General features: G+C 42.1%; 1 protein-coding gene across 2 annotated transcripts in view; it reads right to left on the bottom strand.

The window, feature by feature from the left end:
* Positions 1-5,249: 5,249 nt before the first annotated feature.
* TNNI3K (TNNI3 interacting kinase) overlaps positions 5,250-19,833 on the bottom strand; it is a 171,155-nt gene continuing 156,571 nt past the window's right edge. For both annotated transcript variants that reach the window (XM_032782135.2, XM_032782136.2), the window contains 2 exons: positions 10,868-10,947; positions 5,250-6,761 (listed from right to left, as the gene is read on the bottom strand). In XM_032782135.2, coding sequence (XP_032638026.1) covers positions 6,685-6,761; positions 10,868-10,947 — 157 coding nt within the window. In that variant the 3' untranslated portion in view covers positions 5,250-6,684. The remainder of the gene's footprint in view (positions 6,762-10,867; positions 10,948-19,833) is intronic.

Genomic DNA, 19,833 nt, shown 5'->3' with positions numbered 1-19,833 from the left:
AGTGATGCCATATTTCAGTCTGGGCAGCTGTTTGGATTTTTGGAGCTATCTTCAGTGTAAGGATACTAATACTTAGCATTCATACAAGGGCCTGATCCAAAGCCCCTTGAAGTGGTGATCTTTCCACTGCCTGTAACTGGCTTTGAACCAAGTTTGATACATCTTCAAAGCATTGCTCATACATTAACGAATTAATCGTCATAATACCCTGTGACACAGGTACGCCTAATAGCTGAACTTAGCCTCATTTCCTGCCCCACAGGCTAGCCACAAACAGAATGAAAATGTATTACTTTTTTGAAATGATGATGAGCTATTTTTTTGTTGGCAGTTTTTTTAAAACTCTTTGGTGAACTCTTTGTAAGCATTCAGTAGTTGAACTGGGTCGAGGAATAAGTCACATGATAGGTGTTGCTGTTCTCAGATTGAATGAGTGCCCAAGTACTACATCTGTATTAAAAATGTGGTGGGGATGAATATTTGTGCCAGGAAAATTTTTATCACAGGAATGTTTGCAGCAAGCAGCAGCCGTAGGAACCTAAGCATTGCGCACACAAATCCATTTATGTGTTCATGGAAAACTTGTTCCAGTCTTTCCCAGCTCTAGTATGTGCCATTATCCAAATGTAATGGACAGACAAATTAAAGCACACAGGAGTAAAATGATTTGCTTGCACAGCAAGAGCCAGGACTAGAACTAAGTCTGTGCTGAGTTCACAAGGCCACCCTGTCTCTTTGTCGTCAGTTGTTGCTTTACTGAACACAATGCGCTAGAGTCACAAAGGGACATAGGTGCCTAATTGCCAGTTTAGGAGCCCAAAGCTGGGACTTAGGTGCCTCTGGTATTCATATAATCCCCACTCAACTGCTGCCTACCCTGTAGATGTCAAAACTCACTGAGTCCCTACGTTTTGTAGGAAAAGCTCCCTAAGCACCTGTGTTTCTGTCTCTAATCATGTGCACTACTGCCTCACTCTGGGCACCTGGATGCCTGTCTCCTGCCGAAGCCCCAGAACCATTTACAAACCAAGGAAAGAGAGGTGCTCAGTCACCTAATTCACCTGTGAGGCCCATTCCAGTAGGTGCATGCTGAGTGCACCTCATGCCACACAGAAGAGGAACAGGAGGACGTCCCTTTCAGCCTTTAGCTCAGTGATTAGGATACTCACCTAGAAAAAGAGAGCACCACCCACCAGCCTGGATTCAGGTGTTGAACTCTCTGAGATGCAGGACTTAGAACACACATATCCCATTGGCTAGGCTGGGGAGCCACCTAGCCTGTTGACTGTTGTGAATTTTTCTGTCTGACAGTGCTCGTTACTTTGGTCTCTCTTTTTACAAAATAAACACATTTTGCACTCGGTTTCTATCAAAGGAGCTGAGTCAAATTTTGGATAATGGTTATGGCGCTGGATGAAATTGATCATTTCAAATTCAGATCATCATTTGACTGTTTTTTAAACCTTGCTCCACTGGCTGTAAAGCTGGCTAGGTCAGATAAAGTCACAATGTGGCTATATCAGGAATCCAGGCAGGTAGAATTTTGATAAGGAAAACAGGTGAAATTACAGCATTTTGTAAAATGTTAGCTATATGCTCCCTTGCTTACTTGTAGTTACATCACAAAGGAAACCTGAAGGACACTTTTGGGCGAAAAAAAAAGGGTATAAGGGAGACTAATGATTAGATGAAAAATGTGAGCCCATCAAAATATTTAACTGTGTTGCCACTGGCATAACGAATCCCTGGCTCAGCAAAGAAATCTTTAGCGTCCGCTATAACAGATCAGTGGACAATGGCTACTGTACTTCAGACATACCATTGCTGGCTTTCACAGCTGAAATTGAATCTGTAATTTGCCAGAGTTAAATCCCAGCAGTGAATTATATGTTTTGTATGCAAAAAAACCTCTTTGAATTCCAGCAACTGGAGAGTATGATTACAACAAGCCTGTGTCATCACGCGTGGGAGCATAATGTGGTGGGTTTGATTTTTTTTGGGTGTTGTTTCCATTTCTGTTTCTTGAATGGGGAACAGTGTAGAGGAGTCCATTGAAGTTAATGGAAACATTTATCTTATATGGAATATCTAAAGTGCACACGATGAAAGAAAAGTTTTTATTTCTGATTTGTACTGTGTCTGCTTGTTCCTTTATCTATTTTTAATGTGGTTCCTCCGATAACTATCTGATTATCATTCATGTAACAATTTATAATATTGCTTTAGCTATGATGGACTGGATGGTATTGAAAATAAAGCAATTTATCTCAGCAGGGGCTCATCCTTTATAAATATTTCAAATGAACTGGGTTCTCTGGGTTTGTCCGGGAAAGGTAATACTAATTTGGCTTCTGCAAGCCAGTTTTGGAGCATGTTCTAATCAGTATTTCAATTTTGCACAACTTCTATTTGTATTAATAACTGATCACTATGGTTTCTCCGCTAAGGCCTGATGTTTCATCTATAGAGACCAATTAACAGGGCGATTGTTTTCTTTAAGTATTTTAATTACTGGTAAAAACTGTTTGCTTTGCATAGATTCGATCAGTTGGACATGTCTAATGCATTACATTTAAAAGTTTGCTTTCATAGACTCTCAAAATTACTTTCTTGATACTAGCAAATATCCCCAAATAACACATTGGGATAAACTGATAAAAGTCTCACATGTAGTACTGCAGATCAGATAGCAGCAGTCACATAGGGCTATTAAAACAACGGCATTTTCCTTGATGAGTCCTTTTTTCTTTTTCTAATCCAGATTCATTTCGAGATTTGACATGGAGCCACTCTGTTAATGGAGGGTCATTAAGCATTTGCTACAAGTTAGGGGACCATACAATACTGTCATGTACCGTGTGAAAACTTTCACATCTATGGGAAAACTATTGGATGCAACAATAGAATTTTCAGATGGGCCTGTGGGTTCATTTACCACAGTATCCTGCCTACTGCACTGGCCAATGCAATTACTTGATGCCTGAAAGCAGCAGTTCTCAATCTTTTTCTTTCTAAGCCCCCTCCCCACCAAACTTGCTATAAAAAATTCCAGGACCCACCTGCACCACAATGACTGGTTTGCTGCATATAAAAGCCAGGGCTGGTGTTAGGGGGTAGCAAACAGGGCAATTGCCTAGGGCCCCCCGCCACTAAGTTGCTTAGACTTCTGCTTCAGCCCCAGGCAGCGGAGCTCAGGACCCCGGAGTTCAGCCCCATGCAGTGAGACTTCGGCTTTCTGCCCTGGGCCCCAGCAAGTCTAACACTGGTCCAGCTTGGCAGACCCCCCCCCCCCCCGAAACCTGCTTGAGGTCCCTCCCAAGGGGGCCCCGTGTACCTGGTTGAGAACCACTGCCTTAAAGGACTGTGATATCTCTGTATTTACTCCCTATGCTCAATCTCAGCCCACTTCCATAGTACTCCCGGACAGTTTTATAATCAAGCAGTGCCCTTCCAGTTTCCCTAAGAGAATCAACATCTTCCTCCTTTCAGCATCCTCTGCCCTAATGCCCTCAGTCAGCCCCGGTACCACTTTTGTGTCTGGAAAAAGGCACTGCCTCCCATCCCTTGAGGAACTCTTTCATTTCATTTTTCAAGGGTCTATTTGTAACTTTTTGATTTTTGAATAAAATGGAGGTACAAGCTGAAATGAAATGTCATTTTGAACTGAAAATTCAAAAGCATTTAATTTTGAACCTGGCAAACCAACATATTTCAACTTTTGGATTTGTTTCCCTCCAAAAAGTTCAGTGAATGTGACACAAATTTGAAAATATTTCAATCTCCCTAAACATGCATTTTTGGCAAAATTTTGCCCAGCTCTATGGCCACACTAGTTATGCTTGAATGAGTCTGTTTGGAAATGTTTCATGCAGACACAGCCATTCTCCCATCTCTGCTGTTTCCCTACAAGAGGTTAGGATAGACCATGCATAGGTGTTACCATCGTGTTGTCTAGCCCTGCTCCGTGCAGGGAGCTGCACTGACTCTGTAGCAGTGGGGAGAATCTCTAGAAATGGTCAGTATAGACAAGGCCTGTGAGCAATACAAAGCCAATAATATAGATTTCACAGTCTTTTGCTGGGATGGTTAATGGTCTGTTTCTAGCAATAGACAAGGCCGAAGACTTCATGCTCTTCTAATTAGTTTTTAGCAGTGGCTTTATGTAGCACTAACCACATGAGGGCCTTGACTCACTCCTAGGTCCTCCTAGTGATGGCTGTTGGACAGGTTGTTAGTGGGGGGGGTGGGGTCAGTCCTTTCTTTCCTGAATAGTTCAGAGGATGGTTCAGTGCACTTACTCACCTTCTGTGGGGTCAGATCCATGTCACTGCTCCTGCTCAGCTATGAGATACTCAGGGCTGCAGTGGCAACGCTGTGCTGACAGTGCTCAGCTCTGCTTTTCATTGGATCCAGAGTCCACAGTCTCATGGCTTTCCCAGTGTCAGGCTGGGACAGTGATCCGGATGGAAGGGAACTAGCTGTGACTCAGCCGAGATTTGGCAGACACAGTGCAGGTTGGTAGGCAGGAGAATTCAGACATTACCTATTGAATGAGTAAGAGGAGTGGAAGCTTTCTGATTTTGGCTTAGAAAAATGTCTCAAAGAGATGGTTAAAAGCGAGAGCAATGCTTTGTGGGCCTGCTCCTGCTTCCATGGAAATCAGTGTAAAAACAGATAGTAGCTACAATACAAGCAGGAGGACATAAGCTCTTACGAACACAAACTGCATCGGTGAGTTGTGAACCTTCGTGCCCCATGGGAATTATGATGGCGAGCAACACCACTCCACCTCTTTCCTTGTGATGGGGGAGCGGGAGGGTCCTAAGCAGAGAAGCTGCTGTCTTGATAGAGAGGCCCAGGAGTAGGTGTGTCAGGTTTGGAAGTCTAGAGGGGGCTAATCAGCTATTGGGCTGGTGTTCCTGGTGGAGAAGAGCTTTCATTTCTATGGAGGGAAATGCTATTCTGCTGCTTAATCCTCTTGGTGAGGAGCTGGAATCTCAACAATCCTCTGTATGACTAGTCATAACATTTACATTTACCTAATTGGGTTGTTTCTGTAAATGAAGCCTCAGCCTTTCACAAGCCAAAGGAGTTGCTCAGGGGATGCCTAGGGGCTGAGAGTGAGGGAGGGAAGCTGCATCCTGATGATGTTAATATTTCAGTTTTGTTTTTCCCCAGAATGCATCAGATAACTCTGAAGTGAAACAAATAATAAAACACTACGCCACCTACAAAACACTCCGATTTTTATTGCTACAGGATCCTGAAACTAACAACATGCAGAGAAGACTCAAGTCAATAAAATGTATTACACATTTGTAGACCAAATGCTATAGCACTTAAAATGCCTAATCACAGAGCTCAAAATCAAACACCAGTCATGAGAAACAAACCTACAGAATATTCTCAGAAAGCCACAAATCTTGAATATGAGTGTCTACTCAGCCTGACAGTTAGATACTGTAATGCAGCTAAGAAAAAAATATTATAGCAACTGAATCTGTCTGCTAAATTTTATTTTCCAAACAATACTAAGTAGTTACTAAAGGATTTAACCTTGCATTAGCTCCCAAAACAGTAGTTCAAGTTCTTTTTCTTTCTTTTTTAGTGTGTATGTGTGGAATAAAAATGGGTTCCCGGTAATTAAAATTTTGTCATAGAACCAACGGATTGAAACACTTGCTGTGAAAATGCTGGAACCCAATACTAATGTGTGTATCCTGGAATCACTAGATGGCACTGCAGAGTAGTTTTGCTTTGGATGAGTGAAAATGTAACCTTTTGTCTTGCTGCAAGGTTATTACATTTGTGACATAAAAATTTTATATGGCTACATTAAACTTAGATGGGTTGGGGTTTAGTTTCTTATCTCTCTCTAGCTGGTTAAATTTTTTTTAACATAAGCATAAGGGAACTAGAGAGAATTTTCTATGTAATTTGAGGATGTAAGGCACGCAACCTGAAGTAAAAAACAGATATGAAAAAAAATCTGTTCAGGAGCCAATTAGGACAGTCAGCTAAGAATTTCTTCATTCTCATACAGAGGGGTTAAAGCATCCAGGACCCGGGATTGAGAAGAACTACAGGCCTGAGTGCCTGGACAACTACAGCTGTGCAACATAAGGAATTGGAGAACTGGAAGTATCAAAACACAGAGAAACCCTAAAAGAAAATGAGGAAAATGTTAGGAAGCTGGCACAACATTGGCTGTGCTGTGTCCTGCTGTGGCTGCAGGAATTATGAGTTGATCCTTTCCTGTGATACAGGCTGGCTTTGTTGTTACTTTGTTTGTATCAGTCGGGAAGTTTGTGACAGCTGCACAAGCCTTACTGCAGTCCAAAGTAAAACAACTTCCCCTAGAACTCTGTAATTTGAACAGATTTATTTTTGCTTTAATCTCTTTTCTCAAATTATTAATGTTCAAGTTTAAGGTGCAGCATTCCTTGTCGCCATTTGCTTTTATTAAGGAAAGACAAATGCGCATCACCAGAAAACCCTAAGCAGGCTGGCAGGAGAAATAGGTTACAGCATAATTTATGATAGAAATGTTCACTGTCAGTAAATAAACAAGCCAATTTAGGCATCTTTGGTGTAATGTATGATGACTGGGAGCTACGCTGACACAGTAAGAATTGCTGCTGTCAGTTTATGGGGAATCTCTCTCCAGGTAGATGGTTCATGCTGTCAGCTGCTGTCTTCAAAGCTGCCACTATTACTGCAGGAATGAAATCGCATAGAACTCATGGGATCAGACACGTAACCTGCATAAAGCAGAGAGAAGTTCACGGGTTATTCACAATCACCTCTCAACATAGCAACACTTTTCTCCTTTCCAGCCAGTGACCATGTCATAAAGATAATGCGAATGTCTTTTTGAGATAAATAAACAATGCACATGCTGATGTCTTTTTGCTACCTATGAACCCCAAGTCAATATAATCTTCCGAGGAAAATTTCTGAAATAAAACACAAAGCCTAGAGACCCTATCGTTCATGCAAGGGAATTAACAGCAATCAGGCACAGTAAAACATTAACGCTTGACACAAAACTTGAGTCCAAGTATTTTAATAATACAGTGCATGTTTTATATTAAAACATCTTTTTTGACCTTTCAAATTGGCGTCCAAAAGGGGCCAAGCAAGCAGCCTGTTATGAATAATTCTTTATGCTTTAATTCTTGGAGGTTATCAAGATGGGATCTACTGCCATTGCATTATGTTTCCAATTAAAGGTGAACTGGTTTGCTGGCCAACAGTTATGGCTGTTCTTATGGCTCCGCTGTAACTTGTCTAAATCTGACCCAATCAGCTCAGATTTCTGGCTACTGAAGCATTATATAGCTCTAGTCAGATGTCACATAACAGAAAAAAGTTAATAACCCAAATATTACTTGGCAAAAGATAAAACACATAGTAAAGAAGGAGAAAAAAAATAATCAAACGAAAACCTCAACAGCTAAGCTCAGCACCACTGCACATTAGCAGCCTGGAGAAGACTGGGCCTACGGGGGCCTAAGCAAACTCTGGCTTTAAATTGATTTCAAGAATTTGAATGAGCACTAGCGAGTGACCAAAGAATAAGCTCACATGAAAGAAAAGTTGCGTTAAATGTGTAAATGGCCTTGGAAATAGCTGTGTCATCTTACTGAAGCTCTGTGCTGATCTAATAGAAATATAGGAATCCTGGTTCCCTGGGCACCAGGGATAGGGTTTAGCCCTAAAACTCCCTTATGTATCTTTGACTAGAGCCCACTAACCAGTGATAAGATTACTTTTTTGTTTAGTGTATAAAAAGCAAGGACCTGAGAAGTTTTATTGTCAGAGCTTTTTCCTTCCCCCTTGACAGGAAGGAATCTCCTGGGCCTGGTTCTGTTGTGGGTATTTTGGCCAATGCTTATAACTGTATTGCTGCTAGGACATAAAATCTAAGTGTGTATGTGCTTGTATTGGCATTTTGGATGTAATTAGCACCACGTGGCCTTTGGACTAATAAAGGAATACTTGTGTGGAATCATGGTACACCTTCATATACTTAAAAGGGAAATGATTTCCAACCCAGCCCTATCTATAGGTATAGCTGCGTTAGAATCAGTTTTGTGGACATAGCCAAGCTAGCTTTATCTAGGTAGCTCAAGTGCCAGAGCAGTGAAGCCACATACAGTGTGTGCTGGCCACTCAAGTTATTACCCAGGGTTCTGGGTAGGCTAGTACAGTCACTGCTGAAACACATGCTGCTGTGGCTTTACTGCTCCAAGACCCAAGCTAGCTAGGCTGAAGCTTGAGTACATCTACATGTGCTGCCATCGCAACACTTGATTGCAATATAGAGCAGTGGGCCCCAAACTTTTCCCAGTCATGCCCTCCATTATCCTTGTCTGCACTCCCCTCATTCCCCAGAGCCAGGAGTGTGACTGCGACTCCTGGGGGGAAAGGAGGGGTCACGGACAGGGGTAAAGAGGCCGAAGCTGGGGCTGCAGCTGGGGGCAGGGCTGGGGCAGGAAGCCTAGCCACAGACAGGGGTGGGGCTGGGGCCAGGAGTGGAGATGCAGCTGGGCCGATGCTGGGGGGCGGGCCTGGGACTGAGGCTGGAGCAGAGTAGGTCTGGGTGCTGGAGTGGGGCTAGGTGGCCAGCACATCCCTTGGCCCGCGTCGCTTCCCCTAGCCCCCATTGGCCTGGTACGGTGAACGGCCAGTGGGAGCCGTGATTGGCTGCACCTGTGGACGTAGCAGGTAAACAAACCGGCCCAGACCGCCGGGGGCTTTCCCTGAACAAGTGGCAGACCGGCTTTGAGATGCACTGGGCTAGGGGACTGATTGGCAAGATGTGTGTGGGTGGAGAGGCAGGAAGTCACGAAAGCGAGGAGCCAGTGAGAGAAGCAGTCGTGAGTGTGGCCCTGAGAGGAAGCAGAGAGACAGTCATCCCTGGGCACAGAACTAACTAGAGAAGCAGCTCGTAAATTGCAAACAAGGAAACTGCCTGCTGTTTGTTTCTACTGTGTTCAGGGAAACAGGGACTCTGTACATTCCCTGTAAATAAACGGATTGCACCAATGAATATACCAGACTCCTATAATCAATTTTTGCACCTAATGAAAACAAACAAATCCAATTATTAACTATGCGCTTAGACCAGAAGGGTGACAATAATATGAACCCTCCACTTATATTACACCTAGACTTTCAAAAAATGAAAGCCTAAAACCTGGCTCTGAACTTCATATTTTGGCACTTAAATAAGTGTGCACATTTTCCAATGTGCTGAGCAGCCAGCACCTGTCATTAGGGGACTTCAGTGGGAACTGCGGGTGCTCAGCATGTTTGAAAATCTGGCCACTTATTCATGTCATGATCTGGATTCAGGAACATCACCTCAGGCACCTGCTTTTGAGAGTCTAGTTTCCAGTAGCTATTTAACTGCATCCTGCTGCTTTTAATTGCTGCTGTGGTCTGGGGGAAGAAAGCACAGGAGACCTGGGTTATGTTCACATCCTTGCTGTGTCACTTTGGTCAAGTCTGAGCTTCAGTTACCCTATTTGTAATACATTGGGGATAATCCCACTGGCTCTCCTTAGTAAAGTGCTATGGAGGAAGTGTGCCACATGTTATTTATTCTTAGCGTTATTTCCCGTGGAACTTCTTAATGCTATTGCCATCGATAGCGCTCGTTCTTGATAACACCTCTGTGTTATCGACACAACCATTCTCTACTGCCAGTGGCTAAGGCTGTTTCTGGGCAGCACACTTTCTTTTGACAGCATTCCAGGTTTTACAGTTGTCCCGTGACCCCCCTGCAACTCTGAGTAAGTCTCACATTTAAAGCAAACAGTGAGAATATCACGTGTGGATCTCTAATTTCTTCTCAGAAGAATCTGTTCCCAAACCAGCCTGTGACATACCAGGATCCTTCTCACAAACTGAGCTGTACCACAAGAAGTGGCAACAAGTCTGAGGTACTTAAGCTTCTTTCCTTAAATGTTTCCATTTACTCTAGCACCATAAACCTGTTTTTACAACTATAGTTATTTTTTATTTGCACTACAGCAGAGCCGAAAGGCCCCAGTCAGGGCTCAGGGTGCACTGGGCGAGGGACTTTACACTAGGGTGACCAGACAGCAAATGTGAAAAATCTGGACAGGGATGGGGGGTAATAGGAGCCTATATAAGAAAAAGCCCCAAATATTGGGACTGTCCCTATAAAATCGGGACATCTGGTCACCCTACTTTACACACTTATAATGAACAGAGAGTCCCTGCCCCAAAGAGCTCAGGGCTAGATTTTTAAAGGTATTTAGGCCTCTAGCTGCCATTGATTTCACTTGATACCTTTAATAAAATACCTTTAAAAATCTGGCCCGTACGGTCTCAGTATATGACCAAAGAAAACAGGTAGCTACAACAAACAGCTACAAGGTAACAGTGTGACATTGGTGATTAGTTGTAATAAGCAGCTGTCACAGCAAATGCCTTTTCAAAGAATTTGTTGATGCCTTTGGTGACTATAGCACTGTATGCTTAAATGCATCTAGAAGGCCATTAGGGAACAAGTCCTCATGCTTGTGTCTCCTTCAGCTCTAAATTTTAATCCCCAATGAATATCTGCCAGAGGACCTCCATGAGAAGGGAGTGACAATGCTGCAGAGGTGGCACTCCCCTCTACTAAGAGCCACCCCCAAGAGCCACTGAAACTTTGGTCTTATTTGCTGACATGATATGGCTCCCCTAAGGGCTGATCATTTTCAGTTTGGGGTGAAAAATGTCTCTCATCACTCATGCCACTTAAATTCAAAGGCAAGTATATCAGCCCCAAGGAAAACAAGTACAATTAAGCTCAGTTTTTGCTGAAGATGAGAATTCTGCTTGGACTCACCGTTTCTGTCAATAGGTGGGTACTGGAAATTCCTCCTCATGTCATCCAAGGACAGGCCTTGAGAAGGGTGTTGACCAGTGCTGTAAAATTGACATGACACCTCAGTTATGGTGACCGAAATGAGTTGCATCAGATTTTACATTAATAAACTTTGAGGCAAAAGACAGTAGCATGAAAGATACATTCTTGGGTGTCCTGCTACCAACATTCACAATAAAACCTTTGGCGTGAAGGGCTTTTATTCAGGATCGTGAATCAAACACATGTACACACCCCACACATTCCCAGAGTAACTGTCTCCAAATATCTTGTTTTGGCTTCACAACTGCTTGTAAATTGCTATTTTAGCAGCAATTCTAGGCATCAATATTTTATGCATCACTGCTATCAGGTTCCTGCAAATTAGTTTATCTGACAAAGAACATCCCCAAGCTGTCTTTCAGTGGTATTGACTACCACCATCACACTGCCAATGGGTTTATTTATCCTCGATCGTCCAAAGCTATCAGGGAAAGATTGTCCTTTACCGGCTCTTCTCAGATAACAGGCAAGCAGAAATTGAGCATGCCCAGGGAAAAGAAAACAAGAAGCCACAAGAGAATTGTATTTCCAGGGAAACATAAAAGAATAAGGCAAGATATATAGTGATTTGCGGTGGTTACAGTGACATAGCATCTCCAGGCACACTGGTTGGAGACATCGCTGGAAAGGACACTCGAGATTATTTGCAACAATGCAGTTTCCTTGGTGATTTCAGTGAGGCAAGCTGCTAACTAATGGCAGGTAAGGTTGTCACAACCTGGCTGATTTTACCCCAGAAAAACTTAGATGGCTTTCAAGAATGGTTAGACAGTGGTAATATTTTATCCTTTAGTCTCCATTGTACCAAAGCTGATTTTAGATCAGACCTTTTTCATTTTTAAAATCTCTCTGCTTTTCTGTTATAACCTTTATTACATGAATGAAATGACTTTTCTCCTTCAAAAGGATACGCTGACTAATAAAAACATAAAAGATGTTCCTTTCCTCCCTGAGATAGCAACTTATTTTTTGTATGTATAATGATACTTGACATTTTTATTCTGCATTGGATGAGCTTTTATAGGGAAGGGGACAAAAAATTGGTTTTGGGAGCAGCTCATCTATGGTTTCTTTGGAGAAAAAACTTTTTGGGGGAATACTTTTGCAGGGGGTGAGGGAGTTTAAATAATAGTATAAGCATTATCCTGAAAGGCTTTATTAATTTGTTGCCTCTCTGTAACCACTCAAATCCATAATGTCTTACAAATATTGATCAGCCCACTGTGATAACTATGAGCTACATTATTATACACATTTTACAGATGGGCAAACTGTAGCAGAGCAAAGTTAAGTGGCTTGCTAAAGGTTACATAGCATGTAAGCAGGAGAATTAAGAATAGAACCCAGGACACATGCCTCCCAGCACCTGTACTAAACAAGAGACCATACTCCGCCTTTTTAGAACTCTGGACATAAATAGAGCTTTGCTGTCATTGATAAAATGTCCTAGTAAATATTCTGCAATTGCACTGTGGAACCATTGCATATCTTAGACCAGCGGCTCTCAAACTCGAGTCCGTGAACTCCTGGGGGTCCACAAGGGTACTCCAGGGGGTCTGTGAGTCATGTCCTGGGTTGCTGGCCCTGCTGATTAATTCTTCCCCCTCCCTCCAAGTGCCTCCTGTATGCTGTGGAATAGCTTTTCAGCAGCATGCAGGAGGTGCTGGGAGGGAGGAGGAGGAGTGGGGATGGGGCGTGCTCGAGGAAGGGGGTGGAAAGAGGCGGGGAAGAGGAGGTTGAGAACTACTGTTTTAGGTGGTTAATTCAATTGGCTTTTAACTTTGTGCCTTACACCAACTAGCGTGCTTTAATTGGAGAGGAACCTGAACCACATCTAACTTTCCCCAAGACTGAGGATGTCTGACCTAAGATTTTGGTTGGTCCAGCCATTAACATCAGATCCAGATCTGAATTTTCCCAAAGGGCTGGCATTCTTATTCAGGCCTGACTCCAATTACAGTCATCAAGAAATCCACTCAGCACTCAGTATATGGAAGATTTATATTTTAAAAAAGGGAATACATTTCCACACCACATTTCCCTACAGCATGTCTCCTCCATGACCCCAGCAGCGAAGGTGCAGTTCTGTGGGACAGAGGAAAGAGAAAACTTTTCCTCCAAAATTCCTATTCTGAGTTGAATAGAAATTTTTACTAATTTATCCACTAACCTCAACTCATGGCTTCATTCTGTCTATTTACAGAAACAATAAGCTGTCTCTGTCACTGCTCCATCTCCACAGTATCTTAAATTAATACTAATTTATAGCCCCCCAAACAGTGCCTGGGCAATGATACCTAATTTGTGTTGTGGTCAAAATGCAAAATATACAATTTCAATAGCATCCAAATCGGTCCCAGCAGTTTTCCTAAAAGAAACAATGTCTCAAAGCTACATTTACTCATGCAACTTATATAGCAGGAGCATCAGCCTGCTAATAAAGTGCACTCATTTGAATGATGAGCTCAGAAGGCACAGTAATGGAGAAACATAAGTCACAAAAAAGAATAAATCCTTAGAGACCATTTTGTGTTCTTGTTAAAGTCAATGAGTATCATTTTCAGAAATGCCTAAGGCCTCGCCAGTTAAAGCAGTATAACACCTCACTGTGTGATTGCTATAAATGTGCTTAGACCAGTACAGTTTATTCTCATATAGGAAGAGGAATAAGTTACATTGGTTGGTGTAAGGCACCTTTATACCAGTGCAGCCACACTAGTGGTTGTACCAATATAACTGTGCTGGTTAAAAAACTTGTACCCCTAACCAACATTGTTATATCAGTACAAAAACGGTGTGTAGCCCAGGCCTCAGTCACTTCAGAGTCCTGCAGTGTGGACTGTGGGGTGTGAATTGCAGTGCACACTAGCCTGATGTGCTGTACCTCCCCCATGTGGATGCTGTGGGCACAAACTAAAAGGTAGCTACTTCATGCTCACTTAGTTCTGTTCAAAGAGGACTACATTAACCCAAACTAGGTACCTGTTAGTTTGTACCAGCAGTATTCACACAGGGCAGTACCAAGCACCACTCTGGTGCATGCTGCATTCACAGCCCTGTATTATGAACTGCAGAGCCATGCAAACCTAGCCTAAATCCCCTGGAATGTCAATAGCAGTTAGACTGATAAGTGACCAGGGTGCTTTTGAATATTTTACCCTCATAAATAGTTGGCAAGCTGTTCAAAGTGTGTGCCCACTATTCCAGGGAATGCTGCCAAAGTAAGACATCTAGATTCCTCAGCTGCCATATTAATCACATATAGTCTCACAATAGCAGGGAAGGTGCATTTGTACAGTTCACCAGATATAATATGTATGTTTGGGATCCCACATTTTGACCTTCTATTTCCCTTCACTCAAACATTATAAGTGTATACATATATGTACGTTCATAGAGAGAAATAAAAGTTTGTCTCTGATCACCTCACTTCTATGTGTTGGACCCTGAATATACATGGCACGTCATGTCCAGTGAGTGGTATTCAGATATTATGCATTAAGCCAGTGGCTGGGGTTTTTCAAAGGAATGCAAGGGAGTTAGGTGAATTTCAGTTGGAGTGGGGCACCAAATTCCCTGAGGTTCCCTTGAAAATTCCAGCCTACATTGTTACAATGGCTTAGAGAAACATAGTGACTCTGTAAAGCACAAGTCCACTTCTGTGAAGCACATTGGTTTGAGCTTCCTGTACGGAATACTGTTCCTTTTTCTTCTGAGTGCAGAGAACTCATCTTTATTTACCTCAGTGTCCTGTACTGGGTCACAAGAATTCTTCGAAGGAATCTCATGCTGCTCTGCTGTTGAGACAGACTGGTATGAATGTAATGATTTAAAACTAGAGAATTCCTTCAATGTGCAAAACATGGATCACTGCCAAGTATTTGAACTATTCCACAGAGGCTACAAACTTATAACTAATGATTTGTTTTTGAATAAAAAGCATATTGAATCTTTGCAGATGTTTGCATTAATACATGACTTTATAAAGCCAGACTCTCTATCTCACTCTCTTTGTGTGCATGTATGGTGGGTACATACAAAAGACAACAATATATATGTTACTGTGTTTACTCTGCACAAAAAAATGTACACAGGATCACTTTTAATATACCCCCAGTCTTATTCATAGATTCGTAGATTCATAGATTCTAGGACTGGAAGGGACCTCGAGAAGTCATCGAGTCCAGTCCCCTGCCCTCATGGCAGGACCAAATACTGTCTAGACCATCCCTGATAGACATTTATCTAACCTACTCTTAAATATCTCCAGAGATGGAGATTCCACAACCTCCCTAGGCAATTTATTCCAGTGTTTAACTACCCTGACAGTTAGGAACTTTTTCCTAATGTCCAACCTAAATCTCCCTTGCTGCAGTTTAAGCCCATTGCTTCTTGTTCTATCATTAGAGGCTAAAGTGAACAAGTTTTCTCCCTCCTCCTGATGACACCCTTTTAGATACCTGAAAACTGCTATCATGTCCCCTCTCAGTCTTCTCTTTTTCAAACTAAATAAATCCAATTCTTTCAGCTTTCCTTCATAGGTCATGTGCTCAAGACCTTTAATCATTCAATAAGAAAAGAACACTTCCACTGAGCACCAATTTTTATCAGTCCTTTGAGAGGTTGCTTATGATGGCTTTCAGTGTGTGTGTGTGTGTTTGTGTACAACAGAATGAGGTGGATGCTGCAGAAAAGGATTAATGAACATCAATTTTAATAAAAAAATTTATATTGTATTTTGAACCTTTTCATTCATTTCCCGTAGACATTAGAATTTAGGATTTCTTGGTTGCTAGGGTGTCCATAGAAAGAGACAATGTCATGAAAGACATGCATGAACAGTCCCGCAGGCCCTTTGGAAGAGTCCTACAGAACTATAGAACAATGAAAAAACAGGTTTTGATAGAAGCTATGTGAAATACAGACTTTAATCATGAATAAGCTCCTTTCCATAGGTTTCTTGGAGCAATCTATAGAATTCTATCTCACAAAGATATGAATTTCTATTTAATTCTATAGGATGGTTTAAAAAACACATAGAAAGGCTATCATTTTCCATTATATCCTGTAAGACTTTTCTGTAAAGAGGAAACATTTGGTGATCCTTGCAAAATCTCTTTGTGGGGCTGAGGGCTGGTCTACACTGGCGGGGGCGGGGCGGGGGTGATTGATCTAAGATACACAACTTCAGCTACGTGAATAGCGTAGCTGAAGTCGAAGTATCTTAATCGCGTTACCTACCGTCCTCACGGCGCGAGATCAACGTCCGCGGCTTCCCCTGTCGACTCCGCTACCGCCGTTTGCGTTGGTGGAGTTCCAGTCAACAGGAGCGTGTTTGGGGATCGATATATCATGTCTAGATGAGACGCAATATATCGATCCCCGAGAAATCGATTGCTACCCGCTGATACGGCCGGTAGTGAAGACGTACCCTGAGAATCCTCCAGCCCAGAGGCAGAAACAATACCATGCCATTTAGCAGTAGGCATACAAATCTAACTATGAATAGCAATTATCTGAAGCAACCGAGCCCTGATCCAAAGCCCATCAAAATAAATGGGAGTCCTTCCATTGATTTCAAGGGACTTTGGATCAGGGCTTTGTTGAAGTGAACCATTTCTGAGCAATCCACAGAATGAAATATGTTCACATAAGCCATTTGTTAAACAATTTTGGACCACTAGCAAATCTGTGTACTTTATGTCTGTTCATGGATAATACAAATAGAAAAAGCAGCTAAATTAATCTAACGAATTGCAAATAGCTGTCCCGGCTCTAATCTCATTGCATCTACGATGCCACTATCTAAACTAATGTTTTGTAATATTCCATTTTAAATACAAATCAAAATTGGTTTGATACTAAAGAACAAAATTTTCTTTTTTTAAAAATGAGCTTGCTATAGAAACAATATCTTAATTGTGTAAACCAGACCACCTTGAATACACAAATCAAGAGCAAAGTATATATCTGCAATATTGACTAAGCACATGGTTCATACTGCAGCTAGTTATTCCACTGTGCAGACTTTGATGATAGAGCTTTTCTGTAGAAATTCTTTAGCTCCTTGGATAGAAGATACTGTTAGGGTAGCACCCACCTCAATACTGGATACAAACTATTCACAGAGACAGTTTCTAGATCAGGAAGAGGAAAACTTCCCTGAACTTGAAGAATATTTTTAAGAACCCTTCAGAACAGAGGACAGATTTTTGACTTCCTGAAGGCCCATATATTATTAAGTATTGATATTTTTTATTGCTATTACAGTAGCACTGAGAGGTGCTAACCAGGATTTGAACTCCATTGTGCTAATATTTGTTCAAACACATAGTAAGAATCAGTCCCTGTCCCAAAGAGCTGTTAGGTATATGCAGTAGTAAAGTTTTATTTTAAATCTGTTTATTTTGTGCAGAATAAGGAGTAGATGGACTCCTATAATGATTTTCTGGTGCTTTCCCCACATTGAAATTTTAGGGGATAGAAAGTCCTTAAATTACACTTGCAAAATTCTGCTCACCCAATCAGCTGTGATAAAATAATATTTATTGGTGGGTGGGTATGTCACACATTTTTCTTTCATCATCATCATCCAATGTAGGTGAACCTGTGTCTGCACTGATATTTCTCCATGACATTTTTGCAAATCTGTTTTAAACAATTTGGTTTGGAAGCAGGACAGTCAGCCTATTGTTCAGGATTTAAGGTCACTTTACAAATGGATTGGCTATGGGATAAATCTTAAGTATGTTTTTTAGTGAGCTAAGAAGCATAATTCCACATGCACTGCTCTGAAAATGTACCCTGAAGTCTACAATTCTCTATGAGAAACTAGACTGAAAGGAAACCCTAGCTGAGGAATAGGTAATCTAATACCGCAAAGGTTCCCATAGGAACACACTTCTTTTATTTATACATGTTTGGAACAGCTGCCTCATTTGGAGTCTGGCTCTTGGAAAGTGCAGACAGATGCCCCTAGGGTAGAGCTGCAGTAAACTAGTCTCCCTGCTGGCAAACAAACTCTTCAAAGCTCTTGAGTCTACTGCCTGTCATTTGTGTCTTATATCTCACTGTACTTTGTGGGCCTGAGCGCAGCAACTTTAGACTCATGACAAACAGCCAGGCAAAAAAATGGCCAAAGAATCTTGGTATAAAAGGAAAAGCCAAGCAGAAGAATATGATCTGAGTCACTCCTTCCCCGCATCTGCTCTAACCTCTCAGACAGAGACCAACACCTAAAATCTCCACCAAGCTACAATACCCGCACGAGGAAATTAGGAAACAGATCAACAGAGCCAGATGTGTACCCAGAAGCCTCCTACTGCAAGACAAACCCAAGAAAGAAAATAACAGAACGCTACTAGCCATCACCTACAGCCCCAACTAAAATCTCTCCAGTGCATCATCAAAGATCTACAACCTATCCTTAAAGATGATCCCTCACTCTCACAGATCTTGGGAGACAGGCCAGTCGTCGCTTGTAGACAGCCTCCCAACCTGAAGCAAATACTCACCAGCAACAGCACACAATACAACATAAACACTAACCCAGGAACCTACCCTTGCAACAAAGCCCGATGCCAGCTCTGTCCACATATCTTTTCAAGTGACACCATCATAGGACCTAATCACATCAGCCACGCCGTCAGGGGCTCATTCACCTGCACATCTACCTACGTGATATATGCCATCATGTGCCAGCAATGCCCCTCTGCCATGTACATTGGCCAAACCAGACAGTCTCTACGCAAAAGAATAAATGGACACAAATCTGACATTAGGAATCATAACATTCAAAAACCAGTGGGAGAGCATGTCAACCTCTCTAACCACTCAGTGACAGACTTGAAGGTGGCAATTTTACAACAAAAAAACTTCAAAAACAGACTCCAAAGAGAGACTGCTGAACTCAAATTAATATGCAAATTAGATACAATTAACTCAGGCCTAAACAGAAATTGGGAATGGTTGGGTCATTACACTAATTGAATCTATTTCCCTATGTTAAGTTCTCCTCACACCTTCTATGGGTCATCTTAACTATCACTTCAAAAGAAAAAGAAGAAGAGGTCACAAATCGAGATATCAGCGATATGGCAATATATAAAACCTGTGGAGAGCACTTTTCAAAACCTCCTGCCACAATAGCCAGGACTAAGGTGGTCCATAGCTGCAGCCAAAAAAAAACTTTCAGGACCGATGACTGCAAACGAAACTGCGAGCTTCAGTTCATCTGCAAAATATTGACAAACCATCTAGGCTCTGACTAAACAAAGATCGTGATGGGCTTGCCAACTACAGAACGTTTCTCCTCCTCTTGAGTTTCAGCACCGCAACTGCTAGAACAGGGCCCACCTCCTGATTGAATAACCCGTATCTCTAGCTGTACTGCTTGCTAGATATATATATGCCGCCTGAAATTTTCCACACCTGCGTCTGATGAAGTGGTGATTCAACGCCGACGCGCGTCGGCGTTGAATCACCACTTCATCAGACGCAGGTAGTGGGAATTTCCAGGCCGGCAGTATATATCTAGCAAGCAGCCACTGAGATACACGGCGTTAGTTCAATCAGGGAGGCTGAGGCCCTGTTCTAGCAGTTGCGGTGTGAAACTCAAGAGGAGGGAAACCGTTCTGTAGTTGGCAAGCCTATTCACGAGTCTTTGTTTAGTCAAGGAGCCTAGATGGTTGTCAATATTATCTGCAGTGAACTTAAGCTCGCAGTTTCGCTCTTGCAGTCTCGGCTCCTGAAGTTTTTTTTTGCGCAGGCTATGGCCACCTTATGGTCTGCTATATGTGGCCAGGGAGGTTTTGAAAGTGCTCTCCCACAGGTTTTTATATATTGCCATTCGCTGATATCTCGATTTGTGACCTCTTCTTCTTTTT

Source organism: Chelonoidis abingdonii, chromosome 7 (genome assembly GCF_003597395.2).
Source record: "Chelonoidis abingdonii isolate Lonesome George chromosome 7, CheloAbing_2.0, whole genome shotgun sequence".
Classification (NCBI taxonomy): domain Eukaryota; kingdom Metazoa; phylum Chordata; order Testudines; family Testudinidae; genus Chelonoidis; species Chelonoidis abingdonii.
Note: the sequence above shows the minus strand (reverse complement) of the source record. Positions and strands in the feature narration are given on the sequence as shown.